General features: G+C 34.1%; 1 protein-coding gene across 1 annotated transcript in view; it reads right to left on the minus strand.

Moving 5' to 3' along the window:
- RYR2 (ryanodine receptor 2) overlaps nucleotides 1-23,343 on the minus strand; it is a 762,156-nt gene that overhangs the window by 132,790 nt on the left and 606,023 nt on the right. The window contains exons 62-66 of the mRNA XM_055147039.1: nucleotides 22,749-22,798; nucleotides 11,823-11,883; nucleotides 10,514-10,752; nucleotides 8,703-8,784; nucleotides 2,385-2,515 (exon numbers count right to left, since the gene is read on the minus strand). Of these exons, the coding sequence (XP_055003014.1) occupies nucleotides 2,385-2,515; nucleotides 8,703-8,784; nucleotides 10,514-10,752; nucleotides 11,823-11,883; nucleotides 22,749-22,798 (563 nt within the window). The remainder of the gene's footprint in view (nucleotides 1-2,384; nucleotides 2,516-8,702; nucleotides 8,785-10,513; nucleotides 10,753-11,822; nucleotides 11,884-22,748; nucleotides 22,799-23,343) is intronic.

Genomic DNA, 23,343 nt, shown 5'->3' on the forward strand with positions numbered 1-23,343 from the left:
TAATGAAGTGATATTAATGGACAGCGGGTTTTGCACATCTCTAATAGTCACAGGCAACCATTTCCTCTGGGCTTCGATATAGCAAAACCTGGCCAGTCTTCAGCTGGCTCCTTTTGTCCATTGCTCAAGGCAGCTATCTCCAGCCAACTTTCCCCCTCAAATTTCTATACTACAACCACCTCCTTAAGCTTAGCAAATAAATTGTACCTCAGAGCACACATGGATATCAAATGTTTCTGCCTACATGTCTAATATATCTCATCCCACCTTTCTATGCATTCCTAACTTTAGACAGAAGGAATCTGGGGTCTAAGGTATCACCTATATATTACTGAGAAGAGCCTAGACCATTGAACTGACCTTGGTTAGGGCTATATTTTTAGTTCCTTGATATCTAAGTCTCATCCCCAGCAATGGACATCTTCTTATATAGATCTTACACCCACATAGTTTAGTTTTCAGATGCTCTCCCATTCATAGTACTAAAGTGTACCTTATTCTTCAAGTTGCATCACTGAACAAATTTCCTTCTCTTTCTCTCTCTCTCTTTGTTGTTGGGTCACACCTAGAGGTTCCTAGGTCTTGCTCCTTGCTCTACACTCAGGCAGTGCTCAAGGGACCACCTGGAGTGCCAGGGATCTAACCTGGTCTGCTGCATGCAAAGCAAGCTCCTCACCACTCCAGCTCCTGAAAATATTTCCCTTATTAAATTCAAGGACTTTAGTCTTTTATAACTCTTTTTTAAAAAGTAACTTTTATTTTGTGGTCTCCCAAGAAAGAGAACAGGGTGAAATTTGAGGCAATACTCTGCTAACAGGACTAGCTGTTGGCAATATATAGAAGAGTTAAACCCCATGGTTCCCTGGGTGCTATTTAATGCCAGGATTCAAAGGTTCAAAGGCACCTCTGTTGACCCTTGAGCTATCTCTCTACTGTCTGGGATGTGTGTGTGTGTGTGTGTGTGTGTGTGTGTGTGTGTGTGTGTGTGTGTGTGTATGTGAGAGAGAGAGAGAGACAGAGAGACAGAGAGAGAGTCAGAGACAGAGGCAGAGAGAGACAGAGAGAGAGACAGAGAGAGAAAGAGGATTGAGATTTTAATACCTGCTTAGTTTTTTTGCGGTAACATTGGTTTTCAAGAGTGTAAATACTTATTAGAACTCTCTTGTAGAGTCTTTTTGGATGGTTCTTTACATTTTTAATTTAATGTATTTTTAGGTAACATGTTTTCAACAGTGCTAATGCTTACGGTTTCAATGCATAGTTACCACATCTTAACACCACCAAAGTGCCCAAGGCCTTGCACCAATTTGCTTATGCACCTGGAGTTGTCCTCTTCAATCTTCCCCAACACCTCCCCTTTATTTGGCGATCTCAGTTTGGTAATGCAAGGCCAGGGGTTTGTCATCATCTGAGAGTGTCTATTCCTCTGTTTTTTTCCCTCTACATACCGTAAGTCAGTGAAATCACCGGTACTTGTCCTTCTCCCTTCAGACTTTGCTTATAATAGCTTCCAGTTTTACCCAAGTTGCAGTGAACCTCAGGGCTTCATATTTAATTACTACTGCCTATAATTCCATTGAGTATTTTTGCACAATTTACAGAATTTTAAATGTTGTCAGTTTCCTTTATTGATTCTTTTCTCTTTTTGAACTTAGGATTCTTTACTTCAGGAATTAGTTACTGTTTTTTTTTAATTTGCTAAGTGAAATTAAAATTAAAATTAAATAATGATGAATTTTAAAAAATTCTTTACTTGAAAAAATTAGCCATAAAATCAGAATAACATGAGTTACACAGAGACAAATCTTATTGAGAGGTATATGTCTGAGAATAGCAAACAGATTGATGGCGAGACAAATTTTTAAAAATATTTAAGTCTGCTGAAAAAATAACTAAATTTTAAGATACTATATTGGAATAAGGAGAACCAAGCCAAAAGATACATAGGAATTTGCTGCATAATATATAGACTTCAAGTGGCTGACTCTGGTTCAATCTTAGCACAGCATCTGGTACCCTGGGATGCCAGGAGTAGTTGTGAGCATCAACAAATATGGCCCCAAATTTAAAAAAAAATGAAATAGTACTGTGGGTAGGGCATTTGCCTTGCACACAGCTGACCCGGGTTTGATTCTTCCGTCCCTCTCAGAGAGCCCAGCAAGCTACTGAGAGTTTCATGCCCTCACGGCAGAGTCTGGCAAGCTACCCATGGTGAATTTGATAAGCCAAAAACAGTAACAAGTCTCACAATGGAGACAGTACTGGTGCCTGGTCGAGCAAATCAATGAACAATGGGACAATAGTGTGTGTACTGCATAGAACATAACTCATGTCGTTACATTTTAGTTTAATATCTCAAATACTGGACTCATTTCTTGCATTACCTGCTCTCTCCCGTGAAGTCTTAGTATTGTAGATAGAGTAAATATTATGCTTGTTGAGGTGGGTCTCCAAATATGCTACGGGAAAGGCACCAGCAAAGGCAGCCAGACATTCTCCTAAAGCAGAACGTTGTCTATAAGTAGAAAATGTTGATAGTTTATGTTATCCAAGTAAATATCCAGAGAACTTTTATTACAAATATAAGTTTAACATTACAAGGAATGATAGTGCTCCTGAAAACAGCACAAACCTAACTTCTTTATCACAAAACAAGTTGTATTTTCTATAGCAAACATGTGACATTTTAAAAAAAAGCTCACTTAGCTGGAAAGAAGTTAAATAATTAGAGCGATTAAAAACCAAACAAATATACAGAGTAGGAGACTAACACCCAAGAATAGTAGAAATAAGTACCAGGAAGTTGGCTCCATGGCTTGGAAGCCAGCCTCACATACTGGGGGTAAAGGCAGCTCCGATAGAGAAGGGAACACCAAGTAAAATGTGTTTGGAGATCTCGAGCAGGAAGGGAGATGCGTGCTGAAAGTAGACTAGAGACTGAACACAAGGGCCACTCAATACCCCTATTGCAAACCACAGCACCGAAAAGAAGAGAGAGAACAAAAGGGAATACCCTGCCACAGTGGTGGGGTGGGGTGGGGGATGGGATTGGGGATGGGATTGGGGGGTGGGAGAGATACTGGGTTCATTTGTGTTAAAGAATGGACACTGGTGGAGGGATGGGTTCTCGAACATTGTATGAGGGAAACACAAGCATGAAAATGTGTAAATCTGTAATTGCACCCTCACAGTGATTCACTAATTTAATAATAAATTAAATAAAGATCAGTAGAAAAAAAAAGAAACAAAACAAACTTATCAAATGCCCTAAAAATTTGGACATTTTCTTTCTCCTCCTCTCCCTAACTCCTCTCCTTCTCCCTTGATTATCTTCTCTCTTTCATTTCCTTCTATTTCATTTATCAGGTATTTTATATTTTATTTTTTAACATACTGATTTAGAGGAAATATTCATGCGATGTTGAGAAAACTTTAAACAAGAAATACTGATATTAATATACACAGACAATTTTCTAAACATGTTTCGTATGTAAATAAGTTCAGCCAAGCTATAATGTAGTAATAGATGCAAATACAAAAAGATCATTAATCACAGTTAAAAGTTATTTGTCACTTTCAGTGGGAGTAATGTACAAGGATTCAGATTGTCACTACTAATTTAGGAAAGCTTATATCCAAAGTCTCTCCTGCCACATAGAGATTTTTTCTCTTCTTATTTATCTACACAATCAAAATCTTAATTGAAATACTATTTATTAAGTGCAGATCAAAATGAGAAATATTTAATCATGTTACGAATTCCTTAATTTATATAGCGAATTCAATTAAGAAAATTAAGAATTATGTTACAAAGCTTTAAGTTTCTCACTAAAAAAAACAAATTTAAACTTATAATCTAATATTTTAATTTTAAAAATGACAAGGTACCTAGTCAAATAAGAAATACTGTCCCTTGAAAGACAAAATAAAGTTCAATTAAAACAATTGTTAAAAATAATTTAGGACATCAAGGAATTATAGCATCATAGATTCTGATTTTGAAACAATTTCCATTTTTTTTTCTTGAGCTTTAGTTTATTGAAGGTCTTGAAAACATACATTCTTCAGTCATACTTTTTACTATCGAAAGGTTTACAAAGTAGTTAGGAAAATAAACTTGAAAAAATAAAAATATAACTGCAAACCATACTACAAGGTAGAAATTTTCCATTAAACATAGAGAAGGCAGTATGTAATGTTTAGAGACTGTTCAAGATCCAAAAGGAAAAAAAAGACCACAACCTCTTTAAACAATTTCCATTTTTAATCCCAACACTTGTGTCACTATGGAAAAATTACATACTCTTGCAAAGTTTGGCTCCTCTTCCCAACTATACTCAAGTTGAAAAATTTATATCACATAGAGTGGGTTTGATGAATGTTTTAAAATAATGAGAAGGAATTTAAGACCATAATAGTCAAAAATATTTTATGTATGACTCCAGAGCAGGTTATTTTTTCTTAGAAGTAATTGTATTAATTCTTTCAATTTACTAATAATATATGTCATTTACTGTAAAATTTTTGTTCAATCAGTAATTCTCAGACTCACTCTAATCTGTCTTGTATTCTTGAAATTGCCATTTTTTTCTTTCAAATTATTCATTACAGTGTTACTTTAAAAAATTATTTACATTTTACTTATCTCCAAACTTTTATTTTATATTTTCCCTAATCCTAATATTGAAAATAATAAAAATTTAATTTAAAAATGATAAATAAATACAACACAGAGTGATTGCATTCATTAACATTTAAATTGATACAATGTTAACTTAAATGACTGTATAAGTTTCAGGTAAAAGTTATCATTGTTATTTTAAAATCTTTATCAACTCTTGATGTTACTGACTTTATGTGAAGAATTTTTTTTTTTTCTTTTTGGGTCATACCTGGCAATGCACAGGGTTTATTCCTGCCTCTGCACTCAGGAATCACCCCTGGCAGTGCTCAGAGGACCATATGGGATGCTGGGAATCGAACCCGGGTCAGCTGTGTGCAAGGCAAACGCCCTACCTGCTGTGCTATTGCTCCAGCCCCAAGAATTTTCTTCTTTGCATTGTTCTCTCATTTTCTCATGAACAATAGTTGCCCACTGGATGCTCCAGAGCACATCTAGGACCTCAGCACTGCTGGATATGCTCTCCCCAGAGAAAATAGTTGCCACCTTACATCTTTTTTTTCTTCTTCCTCACTCCCTCTTCCTTCCTTCCCTTTATCCCTTTCTTCCCTCCCTCCCTTCCTCCCTCCCTCCCTCCTTTCCTTCCTTCCTTCCTTCCTTCCTTCCTTCCTTCCTTCCTTCCTTCCTTCCTTCCTTCCTTCCTTCCTTCCTTCCTTCCTTCCTTCCTTCCTTCCTTCCTCCCTCCCTCCCTCCCTCCCTCCCTCCCTCCCTCCCTTCCTTCCTCCCTCCCTCCCTCCCTCCCTTCCTTCCTCCCTCCCTTCCTTCCTCCCTCCCTCCCTTCCTTCCTCCCTCCCTTCCTTCCTCCCTCCCTCCCTTCCTTCCTCCCCCTTCCTTCCTGTCACATCAAGCAGTGCTCAGGGCCACACTTCTCACTTCGTGGTCAGGGATCACTGCTGGCAAAGCTCAGCCATAAGTAGTACTGGGGTTTGAGCCCTGGTCGGCCAAGTGCAAGGCAAGCAACCTACCTGCCATACTGTCACCCAAGTCTCAAGCTATTTTTTTTCATTTGACTTTTCTTTTTTTAATCATGAGGTTAAGATTACATTAATAGACAGCATTTGTGTTTTGCTATGTGCCAGACATTGAGGTACGTGCTTTCAACACATATTTATTGTTAAATATCTCAGTAACCCTATGAGGGAGATGGAATACTGTTGTCAATAGCACAGCAGGTACGGTGTTTGCCTTGCACGTGGCCAACCCGGGTTCGAGTCCTTTGTCCCTCTCGGAGAGCCTGGCAAGCTACAGAGAGTATCCTGCCCACGGAGTATTCGACATGGCAAAAACAGTAACAACAAGTCTCACAATGGAGACATTACTGGTGCCGCTTGAGCAAATCGATGAGCAATGGGATGACAGTGATACAGTGATAACTTTCAGGTTGCAATTTCACACCTCTTCAAAATAAGTGTTATCACACAAAACCACTGCCAAAATATATACATTTTAAGAACTAAATTTTCTAAAAGAAAGTATGAAAGCAACATGACATAGTCATAGTGACAGTGAAGCAATGATATGAAATAATTTTAACTGCCCTATGTTAAAATGTACAAAATACTAACAACTCAGTCTATACTGATTTAATAATCAAACAAATCAAATTTTAGACCAGAACAGAAATTATAGACAATATGTTAATATCTATTAAAATTTACTATAGTCTAATAAATTACTAATTTTCTCTATGATGGAAGATTGCTTTCAAGTTGAAATTTAAAAAGTCTAATAAAATATTATTTTATATATGCTTCATGATTTAGAAAGCCAAAGTTGACTTCTTTGTTACACTTAAACATAAAATTCAAAAATATTTTTAATAAATCACTTTCTTAATCCAGAAGAAACTATTTCAGATGTTTTTTCTCTGCACTTTTCACATTTCTCTCATTATCTTGAGAAGTTATACTTCCCCGAAAATAATAAAAGCTATTAATCATAAACCCTACTCACATTTGATTTCTCTAATTGTTTCCTGTTGAATGTGATTAAGTCCTGGGCATAAAAATTTGTGTTCTAAGAGACTCCTGCTTATCCTTTGTCAGTCTCTAAATTGTGCCCTCATTCTTAAATGACCCAAACAGTCATTATTCAATGTCTTGAAAATTTAGTAAAATATATATCAAGATTCATGAGACAGTACCACGAATAATATTTGCAAAACAAGAATTCAAGAAGAAGAGAAAAAGAGAAAGTATAAAACATTGGTTGAAGAAAAAAAAACCAAGCATGTTCCCATTTTGAGGAATAGGTTATATATCCATATGTACAGATTCAGGAAACTGGAAACTAAAGAAGCATACCAAGCAAAAAAGCAAATATAGAGGCACAATGTAATTTAAAATGACAAAACCCAAAGAGAGAGATAGAATCCCGAAAGCAGCATGAAGTAAACAAAGATTTGCATATAAGTGAACACTTATAATACTATAAACAGATCTACCAAGGAAACTCTACAGGCAAGAAGGTTTATATAACCAATGAGTTGAATAAAAAAGACTCCTAATCAACAATACTTTACCTGAGTAGTTTAATCTTCCATATTGAAGGAATGATACAAAACTTTTCAAATAATAAACTGTTAAAGAAATGCACAATGCCTGGCCAGTAGACCAACTTTGCAAGAAATACTAATTGGTCTATAAAAGACAAAGAAACCCCACCTGGAATTAGTAACATACTTAAAATAACAAAATAGGTTCAAAAATGAGGGTGATAGGATCTCAGAATGAACTTAAGATACATTGGCTTTAAATTTAATAAGAGATATAAGATTCAAACTATAGATATAAATTTCCTGATGATCTAAAGACATAACAACTTGCTTGCAAAAACAAAACAAAAACCCAAGAAGAGGTCAATTGAATTTGATCACAACCTGAACAGGCAAATATCAGAGAACACAGGCCTTAAACGAAAGAGTACAGGGGCAGGAGCAAATAGAACAGTGGACATAGGGCATGCCTTTGATGCTGTCGACCCTGGTTTGATCACAAGTACTCAATTGGTCCCTGAGACACACCAGTAATGATCTCTGAATGATCTCTGATCACAGAGCCAGGGATATAAATTTCTTTATAATTTATATTAATAATAATAGAAACAGATTAGAAGACACAAAGAAATAGGTAACTATTCCATGCACAAGTACTGAAAGACTAACAACGTTAAAATGATTACTCAACTCAAAGCACTATACTCAGAATAACTCAAATATAATAACAGATTGGAGAGTAAAGAATTTGTAGGTATATATGCACCATAGAATACTATGAAGATGTAAGATAAGATGAAGTTTTACTTTTTGCTACAATATGTATGTAACTAGAGTGCATCATGGTAAATCAAATAATTCAGATGAAGAAAGACAAATACCAGATAACCTCACTCATATGTGGCACATAAAGAACCAAAGCAGGAAGAGATAATGTCCAATGGAATTTAACCCTCCAACTCTGACATACAAATCTGATGTTACCTCAGTGTGGGAGGATGTGCTGAAAATATCTTATGGATACTTGTGGAGGAATACAGGCATTTAATATTGGAAGAGATGTGGTAACGTTTCACCTCTAAATTTATAAACTGGGCACTCCAGAAGGGAGGAGGTACGACCCCTTCCTGCCCCAAGGGACCCAGCCCAGGCAGCTGAAAACCTTGAACTTGAGATCATGAAAACATGCAACTGCTTAATAACTGTCTATATTTGCAATTACTTTGTACTTCCAATATATAGTAAGAAGCTAGACTAGCAGAATCTTTCATAAGATAAATACTAAAGTTTAACTCATATTAAATTTGGTATTTATCATAACTGCTTTGCTTCTACCCTAATTCAATTAATTTTATTATATTCATTCAGATTTATCTTACAGATACATAGTTATTTTTAATGAGTTCCATGTCTAAATCTGGTTGTTTGATTTATCACAAAGGAAAAATTGGAAAACAAAGCTTTTTTTAACAGTTATAACAATTCAAAGTACTAATAACATAAAGTTCAAAATTCTTAAAATCTTACCTTTCTACATAAATACTCTTGCTGGTTCCCAAAGCATATAAACTAGTTAAAATTCTATAACATGATACCTGGACATCTTCCACTAAGGAAAAAAGAGAATCTCACTTGAAAAAAAATCACTCATAAATTTTCATGCAAAAATTTTAGGCTAAGACAAAAATTCCATTGTAAAGGCATACTAACATTTTTACATGTAAAGAAGCAAAATCCAAATAATATATGTGTATATGTATATACTGGATATATACAGAGGGTAGGACATTTGCCTTATAAGCAGCTGACCTGGGATCGATTCCTCAGTCCCTCTCAGAAAGCCTGGCAAGCTACTGAGAGTATCCTGCCCACATGGCAGAGCCTGGCAAGCTCCCTGTGGCATATTCGATGCACCAAAAACAGTAACAACAAGTCTCACAATGGAGATATGACTGGTGCCCGCTCGAGCAAATTGATGAGCTATTGTATCAGTGACAGTGATGTAGTGATGTATATCTATATTTGTAACACATATACTTATTCTAAAACAAAATTATTTTCTATAAAGAACTGAAATGCGCTAAAAGTCATGGAGGGATCATTTGTGCATGAGAATAACTTATTTATCAATCCATCCTAGGCTATAAAGGAGTTCTTCAAGAATATAACTTAGCACACACATATCTAGGAGGACAAGTAGATTTTTTGGCTCCTTTTTAACAAGTAATGACTATGTAATTTTTTTTTTCCTTTTTGGGTCCACCCGGCAATACACAGGGGTTACTCCTGGCTCTGCACTCAGGAATTACTCCTGGTGGTGCTCGAAGGACCATATGGGATGCTGGGAATCGAACCTGGGTTGACCGTGTGCAAGGCAAACACACTACCTGCTGTACTATCACTCCAGCCCCAACTACGTAATTTTAACTCTCAAATGAGAATGAAAATGCTGCAGGACAAAACTTTTTAGATTTTCTAGAAGAAATATTTACATAGTAGGACTGCCATAGATATTGGATTTCGAATTATAATTCTGCTATGATTTATTGGTGAAGAATACAACACTGGAGATAAACTGCATGCTGTCTATACTGCATTTAAGAAATGTACCTATTGGCTCCGATGGTTTACAACTAGGCTTGGTGTCATACCCTGTGTAAACAGTTGTTTTTACATAAAGCTACAATTCACCTGACAAACCTACAACACTGAAGGTTTGAATGGGGGGATCTACAGTCAGGAATTTTGTATGACAGGGAACAAGTGTTCTTTCATGTTTGTATCAGTAGGAGATTAGGAAAATAGGACAAAGCAATTGCTATCCATCTTTTTCCAAATAGCCTAGCAAATTCTGTAGGTATTTTATATTATCATCATCATTATCATAAGATTAATCTGCTTTGAAATCAAACTGAAATCTATGACCAGAAGATATTTGTGCCATGCGAGTAAATTAACTAGTCAAGATACAGATTTGTCTCAATTGTCTTCATATCTATTGGTAGAAAACTTTGTGAAAGTGACCTGCATTAACTTGGTAATTAGAAACTTTTTAAGACTGCATGTCCTATGGTAAAACCAAATTAGAAAATGTGAAGAAAAAACGCAGTGTAAAACTGTAAAAATTGTAAAACTTGACAGCTTGGAAGTGATTGCCTAGAGCCACTACCTTCCCGTCCGTTAGTAAATTCATGTGATTTGTTGATATCTCTATAAAATAGATCCTAAACTCAGTGTCCACCTATAAGCATTCTAATGTATAATCAATATTTGAAAGACACAGCTAATGGCATTTATAATTTTACTAAACTATTGAACTAAGTAAGGGATTTACATACATATTAGATCTTCTCCGAACTGATGCTGTCCAATATGTTCAAATAATGATGACAGCATTGGCAGCAGTGCCACGGTGGTGTAATTGATAATCTGAGTAACTCCTTTCGGTTGGTTTCGTGTGTGGGTGAACTGGCCTTGCTTAAGATTCTCCATTGTTTTCTCCAGATCCTCTGCAGCATTGTCCAGGAACGCTCTCAGTGCACTTTTGACACTCTCCAGGCCAGTCTTCATCACAGTTCTAGGAATCAAAAGTGTGGAACTTAGATCTTGAATAAGGAGCAAGTAAGATGCAAATAAACATGCCTGTACAGGGTTGACTTGGCCATAAAAACATCCATTCATCAAACTATTTTTCAATTCCACTAGGAATACTTTTAATATAGTGGAAGTTATAGTAATAATGTCCTATAAAGGCCTGACCTTTCCTAAACGGCTTCACAGTGCAATCAGTTAGTACCTAGGAGCAAAAGGCAGGGCTAATGCTTTACGTTTCTACCGATGATCTGAAAGTTATTTAGAATTAATAGAACAAACTTGATTCCTATCCACATAAGTCCAGCATAACTAGAATGTTTCCTGGGATGATGTGTTTGGAAGAACTATTAAATGTCAGATCACGCAGGTCTCTAAATGATAGAGATGTTTTATACTGCCAGGGTAGTAATTAAATATTTTCCAAGTAAGCCCCTGAAATTTGAAATTAGGACAGAGTTGACACTTCAAAACCATGATTTCTAGGAAATCAAAGCATTTAATGGAATTTCCCCTTTTTTCACTTACTATTCAAAGTAAATCAAATAAAAATTCAAATGCAGTGCTAGGGAGATGGCTGAAACAGCATCTGCTTTGCATATAGGATTCATGGCCCCCCTCTCTTGGTTAGAAGCAACTTCCAATTACTGAACAATGATTGACACACCCAACCACCACCGTGTAGCAAGAAAATTAAAAAAATATATATATAAAAATAGATCACTGAAAAGCATCATGAAATTTTTTTCTTTAGGAGATCAAACTTTTATTTACATTTATTCTGGATAATAACTGATTCAAATTTATAGCTTAAAATCAGAAGAAATAATGTGAATTCTGTTTAGTTAATCAATATATAACATTTCTGGTCGTGTTGCCCATAAGATGCAGTGCAAAGTATGAGGAATTGGAAATTGGTATCCTATACTTATTTTAAATTTTGAACTTTGCTTTTTATTATACGATGAGAATAAAATGTAAGCACTTCCAAAATATAAACATTTCTAGATATCATTATGGCATCATTGATTTAGGAAAAAAAAAAACTGAACTTACCTTGCATCTAAAGTCTGACCCAAAATGTGAAGACAGTTGACGATTGATGTTGCATCATTTCCTAAAGAGGAAACAAAATGTTACATACATTGTCCCAAGAAATTCACAGTGCAGTTTTCTATCTGATTCTGAAAGTTAGTCAATGACACAACTCAATGATAACAACTCAATTAACTTTTAATAGTCAAATCATGCAGCTTTCTGCTTAAAGTGGTTATGCAAATGTAAGTAGAAAAGCAATAAAGCATTTCTCATCAAATAGCTGACATACTCAAAGAAGCAACCAAAGCACTGCACAAGGATAATATGTTCTAACTAAATTCTTCAAATAAATTCTCAACCCATAATATCTAACTTATTTTTAAATCTTATTGCTTGCTAACTCTGTGGGTTAAAAGTCCAATTAAATTTGATTTTAATTTTGCCAAGTGTATTTGCCTCCCCACTGCAGTTAACTATATCAAGAGTAATTGATTTGCCTGCATCCAATAGCAGTGAAATGAATTGACTTGCCTGAATGTTATGTCTTAACAAATTTTGGGGGTCACAAGATGTGTTCAGTGCTTACTCCAAGATCTGTGGTTAGGGATCACTCCTAAAAGGGCTAAGAGTACCATATAGGTGCCACAGACCTACGTCATGTTAGCTGCATGCAAGGTAAGCAAGCTACCACTGCACTATATCTCTGGCCCCTCTTACACATATTTGGTTAAAAAATGAGGAAATAAAGCCTGAAGAAGTTAAATGTTACTCTTATAAGATATTACAGTGGCAGTTGACTGTTCTGGAAAGCAAGATGAATTTCAACTAATCTGAAGTATTTTAACAGAAAATACAGAAAAATTAGTTATACAATAGGAATATATTTTACTTTATAATGGTACAGAAAAACAAACGAGATAAGTTCCAAAAGTTCAAAATTAAAAATTGAAGTTCAAAACAAGTAATTAATTCTATAGATTTATTCTATATAGATGTATATATGTTTATAGTCATTTCTTAGATCCTGAGATCAATAGACCATAAGAATAAAAGTTTTTATATATTCACATGTATTATATTCTTTATAGAAATAGCATAATATTAATTTCTGGGGTTCAGTTCTTTAAGAGAATATTCAAGAACATTTTGTTTGTTTTTGCTTTCAGAATTCTGGTAATAAGAAAGAAAAAAATAAACTAAATTTGCTGTATCTATTTATTATCTGGTGGTAGTCATAGAACCTCAAGATCCCAGCATATTATTCTTTTAGTCATTTATTGACTTAATAAATCCATGCTAAATGCCAGGCATTCTCAAATTTCCAGACACGAATAAAGGATAGTCAGTTCTCATGGTACTTCTGTTTTAGTAGAAAATGTAGGTATATAATATATGATAAAAAAATAACAAAAAATAAATCTGTATTTTATATGTGATCCGGTTATAATAAACATTCTATAGTATAGAATAGATACTCTCTTTGTTAGGGAATAGATATAGTAGGTAATAAATATTCTGTGTTATAGGCAGAATTAAAAAACAACTTGATAGACTTATTAGGGTGCTTGATTAGGTGGATGCCTTTAAGGAGACACTTGAGTAACATTTGAATGAAATGAAGAAATAAACAATAAATATGTTAGAGGGCCCAACGTAGAGGGAATAGCACATCTAAAATCTTTGACACAAAAAAATTAACCTGGAATTCCAGGCAAGAAAGTAAGGTTTTAATGTGATCAGTCTTGGGGAAAAGGAGGAGAGAGGGACCAGTTTATAGAATCTTGCAATAAGGAAAATAAGTTTGAGTATTTTTAAAAATGCAATATGAAGACATGATTAGGTTCCAAGCATGTTATCTTATTTATAATTTTGAACAATTTTTTAAACGATTAAGTCACAATGTGTAAATTCTGGATGGACAACATGGAAATTGTTGACAGAGAGAGATATGAGTGGGAAAGGAACCCTACGGAATGTTACCTATCTTAGTTTCAAATTAGGTTGTTCATGGTAAATTTGAATAATTGTATTAATACTGGAAAATTATGAATATATTTTAAGAACTTGCTTATGGTTTGAATGTGAGTTAAGAAGAAAAGGAGTCAAGGATAATCCCATGATTTGGGGGATGAGCAACTGTATGAGAAACTGAGTGATTTAGGAAATAAGATGATGACGTTGAGCACAATAAAGAAACAGGATGTGAGAGACAGAGGACTGGGGATGATGGCCAAGTCCTCTATACTCAGGAGGTTGAGTCTGATGAATCAATTAAGCTCAAATAAAGATAGAGCCTCACTGATTGTTTCAGAAATCTGATAATTTTTGCATTAAATTTCATCATTTTTGCATATCAATGATTTTTTAAAACATGAGTCTAAATGAAACTTAATTCAGGAATTAAAGAGGTCCCAAGGCCTCCAATATTTAAATGTATTAAAAAGATAATAAGGATAGAGTAGTGAAATGAGAGAAGGGGCTCTGAAGGAAAAGGCAACATGAGGCAATGTGTATAAATTTCATTCAGTTACTTTTAGTTCCTTTCCCCCAATCTACTGTTTCTTGGCATAGATTATCACTGTTTTTCCTTTGTATAGAGTCTATGTATATCTCTTACCAGGAGCATTTTAAACATTCACAAGAATAAGCTCATGGAGCATGATTTGTTTTGTTTGTTCTATGATTCAGCCCTGAATCTAGAATTGTGCCTGATATACAGCAAACAATTTGTTAATTGTGAAACAAATGAAGTACATGAGTAAAAAGAGACTAAAGAAACATCAGTGGCTGGACCAGTTCTTTGGGTCAAATAAAAATTGTTTCTGTGATTGTCAAAATTACAAACTGAAAGTTCCATCTATCAATTCATCTGTAAGATCAGAGTCAATACAACTTCATGAGGGATCAGTACGAGGAGAGAGACGGGGAGACAGAGACAGAGAGACAGAGAAACAGAGAGACAGAAACAGAGATGTGTGGGAAAGGAAACCTAAGGAATTTTTTTAAACTGTTAATTGCAACTTCCACATTTTAAAGTGCATAATAAAAAGTTGATATAATTAATATGTGTCCAAACTAATTAACATTCGTCCAAACTAATGACTTATTTTGAAGAAACAGAGCATGTACTGAGATTTTAAAAGGAAATACAAACAACCTGTAGAAAAAAAAGAACAATAAATAATACAAGAATAAAAAAAGAACAACAAAGTTTCAAGTTACTATGATAAAAATATTAATTATGGTCTTAGTAAGAACAGGAAGGTCTAGTCAAATGTGTTATGTGATGAGGTCAGATTTTGAGATGAAGGTTGTATTTCAAATGCTTAACTATATAAAATTTCTAAGCTACTTTGAGTAGCTAAAACCCAAAAGTTTAAGAATTGTGTATATTCTTTAAAAATCCAAGACATTCCCCATATCATCAAATATATTTTTGATTACTTTGAAAAATTTAGAAAAAAAATTTATGGATTGTCTATTAATCTTTATGATTGTATGTTTGTATGAGAGTATGTGTCTATAATAAAAGTTCATAAATAAGACAATAGCTGTTATCTAAATCTAATAAGAACTGCAAACATTGCTTTTTTTGAACAACTATAATAATGCTCACAAAATTATACAACTCTGTAGGAGTAAAAATAACAAATCTAAAGATAATAAAACATTCTTTTGTATCTTCAAATTGCTTGTCATTTTTGAGTATGAGGTTTCTATAACTCAGGAAATTTTAATACTGCCCCATATTTGCAGAGTTCATAATGAATATTCTCAGGATGTTGACTTTCCAACAGCCATTCAAACATTATTTTTCTCTACTTTTTAAATCAGGCTTTTGACATCTCTATTATTTCTTCCTTTGAAGAAAGAATTCATCTTGGCAGAATTATTAGTAGTAGTGTATAATAAAATTATGTTTAGAATATAGACATTTATCTTCAAATTATGAGGGGATAGAGAGAAACTTAAGAATGACAATTCTTAAGAATGACAATTACTTTATTGTGACAATTACAAAGAATGACAATTACTTTATTCTAAATTCTGAAATATTGAAAAATAAAATGGATTCCCAGAAATAGTGAGATGTTTCTGTTAAACTGAGACATACTTAAGAAATTATATTTTGTTCATTTCTTTCAAGGTCAGAATTTTCTGAAAGTGAGATGTCCAAATGTGTTTCATTATCCTAGCACAATCTTCTGATCTTCTCCATTACAAGTGTATTGTTCTATTATTTCTGGCCTGAGCTTTCTCTACTAACAAAATAGGCTATTTTCTTTACACAGCAGGTATATATATATATATATATATATATATACATGTATATATATTCACACATGTATATTCACACACAAAAATGCTTCAACAGTATTTCTGACACATTTATATTAAAACCAAACTGCAGAAATTTTAAGTTACTAGACCTTGATCCTGCAGTGCTAAGCAGCAATGATCATCTAAAGGCACAGACTGTATGTGACGGGAATATTAAATTCGCAGTCTAGCAGACTCAGTTCCCAGATACAGTCTATCTTCAGAGAGTCTCAGCATTTTAAATAATAATTTCACTTTCATTATGTTTGCCAGATTAAACAAACAAAAGCATTTTGAGGTTTTAGGAATGATTAAACTCATCTGTTAATTCTTTAACATCTCCTGATAGAAAAGAAAAACCATTATTTAAATACTTCAGTGGATTTGTGGGAGATGACAAAATTAATGACATACACTTAATCCACAAATTATTTTTAGTGGAAATAGTTGTAATTGATGGAATCACTATCTTATTGAGTATGGAAACTTTGTGCCTCAGAGAGAGAATAGGGCTTGACCTGGGTTTAATCCCCGGCACCACATATTCTAGGACCACCATCAGGCATGGTTTGGGAGTCCCCTAGGCACTGCTGGGGGGCCCCAGGTAATTCTTTGTATTGCAGGACACTATTCAACATGACCTCTTGTTGTTGTAACTGGACCACCAACCCAACTGGACAAGAAAACCAGATGGGGCCCAAAATCAACTAAGCACAAGGATAGCAGGTGGGACTATTAGGCCTCCTCATTTGTGAATGACCCCAACTGCTCCTCCCCAAGAGAAAAACAAAAAGGAAAGATTTTAGGAGTATATTATTAAGACTTATGCAGTGGATTAAGGCAGATATATTTGTCTGGGAGAAATATTTTAACAAAAGAAATTCTGCTTTATATGGGCCAGAGTGATAGTACATAGGGTAGGGCTTTTGCCTTGCATGCCTTCAACCCAGGTTCCATTCTTTATTTTATTTTATTTTTATTCTTTTGCTTTTTGGGTCATACCCGGTGATACACAGGGGTAACTCCTGGCTTTGCAGGGATTACCCTGGTGGTGCTCAGGGGACTATATGGGATGCTGGGAATCAAACACAGGTTGGCCGCATGCAAGGCAAACGCCCTACCCGCTGTGCTATCACTCCAGCCCCAAACCAGGTTCAATTCTTGACATCCCATGTGGCCCCCTGCACACTTTCAGGAGTAATTTCTGAGTTCATAGCCAGGAGAAACCCCTGAACATCACTGGGTGTTGGCAAAAACAAACAAAGTAAACTCACAAAACTACTGTTTCATTTAGACACACTCAAAATCTCTATACCTAATATCAGAGTTGTATTAATAAAGCTAAATTTTTGACTTCTGGGGTTATTTGATGTCAAACCTCGAAAAACACTGTAAAACTATACTTATATTATAAGTAACCTAGATGTATTTATAGGCAACTTAGCCAGGATTCTCATAAGTCAAGAACCTCTTGATATTTAAAGAATGATATATAATAACAGCATTACTAATGTGAAGACTCAGGAGCATGGTATAAAAGTAGATTAGGAAGCAAAATCAGAGACGCAAATTTTTTTGAGGTAGCAATATTTGGATTGTAATCTGAAAAATAAACGGCTTATTTCAGGGGTGTGAGTGACTGAAGAGATGATTTTTAGGTACTGTTGACCCACTCAGGTACCAGATACAGCATGTGCAATAATCATGAGTAGAAATGAAAAACTCATGGAGAAAAGCCCACCAAAAGTGCAATAGAAAATGAGGTAAAATGGTACAAAGAGGGTAGGGTTTGAAACACTAACATAAGAATCTTGAAAATTCTTATCTTTAATATACAAAATTGGAAGTCAATAAAATGACACAAGAAATTGGTGGAAAATGTGATTGTTGGAGAAACAGAGTGTGGAAGGATAATAGGAGATTCAGTAAAAAAGATGAATTTGCTCTTGGAGAATTACAAATAAAAGACACATGCAGGGTGGGCCTGGGCCGTAGTATTACAGAAGCAACAAAATCATTTTTCTACCCTCAGAGCCCGAAAGAATACGTAGAGCATACATGTAATAACTCTTTACTGAATAAATGCATGGCATGAATGTCAATAAGCAACAGATTTAATTTTCACATAAAGTCCTTAAGAAATCCTGAGTCACCATCATAATTCTTTTTGGAATATTGCTTACTGCAATATGCTTTCTCCTCAGACTGAAAGTCTTGATTAGACTAATATAGGATAGCTGTGCATTTTTTTTAATTGCCTTGAAATTAGTGATCAGAGCTAATCTGAGCTAATATTTTTACTTAGCAAAAATAAAGGGGAAAGGTGTATTAAAAGTAGTATTTCATTTTTTGATAACGAGCCCTTGAAAATGGAAAACAGGCTACATAACTGATGTCAACTTGCATAGCTCCTACTTATATTCTAACTAATTTTCCAAAATATAAGAAGAGAACAATTTTCAATCACTAACAAATACCTTGAATTTCAAACATGATGCCTATACATAATATGCAGTTTTATTATTTTTGCTGAGATTATAATAGATGTATCTATTCTGTCATGGAATATGACCCATTTTTGAGAAAAAAACAGTTTTTACATTTAATAACAAATGTGTCTAAGATAATATATGATACATAAACACTAATTTATTTAATTGAATAAAATTTTTCATCAGTGTATAGGGCATATAGATATGTATATATACATATATATGTTTGTTGATTTTTAGGTCATACTCAGTGATGCTCAAGGGTTACTGCTGTCTTTGCACTCAGGAATTACTCCTGGAGAGCTCGGGGGACCATATGGGATGCTGGTGGATAGAACCTAAGGCGGCCATGTGAAAGGCAAACACTCTCCCTGCTGTTCTATAGCTCTGGCCCCAGGGCATATTTTAAAGTACATAAAAGGTATCCATATATTCATGAACTTGGAAAATCTATGTCTCAGAAAAAAATTTTCAATTATAGGTGAAGTTTGAATATTTTACTACGTTTGTTGGCAGCCAACTCAGAAAATACATTTCATTGTTCTTCAAACACAGTTCTTTACATTTACCATCACAAGAACACATAGTATGACTACTTACTTTAATGTTCCTCATTTTCTACAATTCAACCTTTTACAATTAAAGTTAATGTGATTGATGTGCATCTTTTACATATTTATCCTTCCTTCTGGATACAGAATCCAAGTATTTCTTTCTTTCTTTCTTTCTTCTTTCTTTCTTTCTTTCTTTCTTTCTTTCTTTCTTTCTTTCTTTCTTTCTTTCTTTCTTTCTTTCTTTCTTTCTTTCTTTCTTTCTTTCTTTCTTTCTTTCTTTCTTTCTCTTTCTCTCTCTCTTTCTCTCTCATTCGCTCCCATTCTCTTTCTCTCTCTTTCTTTCTCTCTTTCTTTCTCTCTTTCTTTCTCTCTTTCTTTCTCTCTTTCTTTCTCTCTTTCTTTCTCTCTTTCTTTCTTTCTTTCTTTCTTTCTTTCTTTCTTTCTTTCTTTCTTTCTTTCTTTCTTTCTTTCTTTCTTTCTTTCTTTCTTTCTTTCTTTCTTTCTTTCTTTCTGTCTCTCTCTCTCTCTGTTGTCTTTTTGTTGTTGTTGTTTTGGAGCCACACCTTGCAATTCTCAGGACTTACTCTTGGCTTTGCACTCAAGGATCACTCCTGGTGGGACTCAGGGGTCCAGAGGCAGTCCTAGGTATTGAACTGGGTCCACAAGGCAAGTGCCCTATTCGCTGTACTACATCTCAAATACAACTCTATTTCTTTGCTAATCTCAATTTTCCATTCTCTTAATTATTTTAAGTTTAGGTAATAAAAAATTGAATTTGTAGAGAAATACCATTTAAATAATTGTTTAATACAGAAAAATATGTATTTAAGAGCAGGATGAAAGAAAAAGTTAAAGGATTGATATGATTGTATATATAAAAAATCACTGCATGAATACTACTATGTCCTTCCAGGACAATCCTGTGGATAAACTTACATATCATAAAATAAATAATCGCATTACATGTCTTTTGATAGGTTCCAAAGATAGATTATAAAGGTTTCCTTATGCATGTACTTTAGCCACGTCTCTTTGTTTAGTTTGTGTGCAATTTGATTCATCTAAATAAATGTGCAAATAAGATTAGAGATACCTTACATTTGAAAGCTGTGAAGTTACAGTTTATATATTACTTTAATCCTCATCAACACACGTTATATGTGATGAATGCAATAAATTTATAAGACCAGTAGAGTAGTAGAATTTGTAACCTACATTAAAGATGGAAATAACAAAAATTCAGAAAGGTGGTAAGAACTGAGCTTAAATCACCCAGCAGACTTAATTGCAAATATAGAATTTACATCTAAGTTTTCCAACCCAAAGCTTATTATTCTCACCAAGATATCAAATTTGTATAGAAAGTCAGGTAGTTACCAGCAACATGCAAAATGTATAGGTTGGGGGTGGAGGGATAATATAATAGGTAAAAAACTTGACTAGCAAGCAGCCAACCTGGATTTGACCTCTGGCTCATATATGGGCCCCCAGAACCACCAGGAGTGATTCCTGAGCACAGAGACAGGAGTCAGCCCTGAGAACATGTAGCTGTGTTTCCATCTCTCTGACCTACTGACTCACAGAACTTAAAACAATATTGACATGTGTAAGATATAGAATCTAACAATTTGGAAAATCTGGACTAGATTTTGTTGAATTAATAAATAACTCAAGGTTTACATTATGTTATAGGCAAATATCAAAGCAAATTTAAAATAATAAGATATTAGAATAGTACAAATAATACACATAAATATGTGAGGCAATGGCATACAGTTACATAGCTAAATTCCTGTTTGAAATGAAAAATAATAGTATTTAAAAGCTAAGGAATTTAAGATGCAGTCTCTAAATGGACTATTACATTCAGACAGGTGGAATAGATCTTAAAGTTCAATTCTTCTCCCTTGATAGGGAACATAAGTTACACTGTATATTTATCTTCAATTAATGAATTCACAAGTAATATGCTCAAAAGAGAAAAAAACAATGTTAAATGATAAGCAAAAGTAGTCTGTGATAGTGGAAGTCTATCTATAGTTCTTTTTAGAGGGTTAAAATGTAAAAAACTGTATAAGATAGGTTCTCAAATGGAAATATTCCATGCCACCAACTGAGAAAATAGGTAGTTACATCTGTAAAAATTCATACTATATGATTAACCTCTGTACCAGATTTACATACTTTGCTATAATAATCTAAAATATTGGCTAGAATATTTCAAAAAAGTAGTTAACAGAGAAATATAACAAACAAAATAAAAAATATATAGGGATACATAAGTATCATAACAAAAAGTATAAGTATGCTCATGAATAGAAATACAAACACTGAAGCTGAGAAATTGAGTCCCCACCAAAGCTTAATATAATGAGATATTATTCTTTGGAGACATATTAGGACTATTTGTGCCCATATTAATTATTATAAGAAGACAAAAGAAAATTTTTTCCTGAGCAATTTATATTAAAACATTCCTATTTTGAAAAGAAGTCATAATAAACTAAAAGTTATTTTTGAAGATAACTTTACTATTAGTTTTGAAAAACTGGCACATCATATAAAATATGAGGCAATTTATATAAAATATGACTTTTGTTACAAAATTTAAAAGCACCAAATACTGGTTAAATATTAACTAATTATGTGTGGAAAATCTCCAAAAATACAATTTTGTAAATAATTAAAATTATAGAGATTCTCTGAATTATCAATTTAGTCTCTGTATCATTTATAGATAAGGATCTCTAGTTTTTCTATAAATGTGTTTGAACTTATTACAAGAAATGGACTTGACTTCAAAATGTGTTGATAAATACACCGAATGTTTCATTACTGAAATTACCCACTTTCTCAAAACCCAAACAGCATAGGACTAAAAAATTTACTATGATTGTCTTAAGAGATGCAGATGCAGGAAAGTGTAAAACACAAATTATACCAATTTCTACAGAATCTGAGTGCCACAGGTCAAGAAGAATCTGTGGGAAGTGAGTGACCTCCTGACATGCTGTCCCGAAGCACATGCTCGGTAACGTGGACTTCAGCTTTGTGAATTCTCAGAAACAAACAAAATTGACTGTAGGTGTGTAGTGCTAGAACAGTCCCTTTTGCCAAGTGAAGTCCTGGACTTCCCTCTCTCTACTTTGTATTTCAATATCTGAAATGCAGTAGACATGCAAATCTTTAGCCTGAACAGTTATAAAAAAAAGTAAGGGTAGTTAAATAATTTTTTAAATGATAGCTCAAATTTAATGTACTAGGAGTACCCCACCTTTTGCTTGACTAGGATAAAATATGGCAATAGAAGCTGCCATTTTCATTAATTTGCCCTTTGATAATAGATTTTTTTCCATTTGCAGTATATTTTGGAGGAATATATTAAAGGAATCATTTTCAATTTCACCATAAGAAAAGTTGTTGATGAACATCTCGAGAACCTTACTTGGCCTATGATAACCATGCATGCAGCCATGCAAACATGCATTCATGCAACATAGCATCACACAACACAGTGCAAAAATGGCAAAGAAAACCAAGTGATAGCCATGCTAGTGTTTTTTCAAGGGTCTCCTTACCAAATAGTGAAATCCTATGCCTGACAAGAACTCCAAGTTTGCAGAATAGGCTGAAGACAAAGGAAAACAAAAGAGAAAAGGGAAAAGGGGAGGGAAGGTAGAAGAGACAGGGAGAGATTAAAATAAAATAAAACAAAGAAGAAAAAAGAAAAATAAATAGCTGATATATGAGCAGGAAAAAAGCGACATGATGTCACGCAGAAAGAATCAATTCTCTGAGCAGAATGTGGAGTAAAAGTATTAAAGAAAGAGTCTTTGAGTGCATATCTCTAACAAACATGGTTAAAAAAGCACATATTATAAGTAAAGAAACCAAAAAAAATCGAAAGCAAAGCTAATTAATATAAAAGCAATCTATATAAACCCAACAGAATATTACCACAGAAAAACATGGGAAAAACTGATTTTATCTGCCCAAATATACCTTTGAAATTCCAGTCTCTTTTGTCATAAACAGTATGTAGAAAAAAATATACCAGGCTTTAGGAATAAATTGTTACTTCAAGTTTTTGTATAGATATTATCATTTGAACTTCCCTTCTTTCCAATTTCTACCAAACTCCTTTGCACATATACCAAACATCCAGTGAATGTG

Source organism: Sorex araneus, chromosome 9 (assembly GCF_027595985.1).
Source record: "Sorex araneus isolate mSorAra2 chromosome 9, mSorAra2.pri, whole genome shotgun sequence".
Classification (NCBI taxonomy): domain Eukaryota; kingdom Metazoa; phylum Chordata; class Mammalia; order Eulipotyphla; family Soricidae; genus Sorex; species Sorex araneus.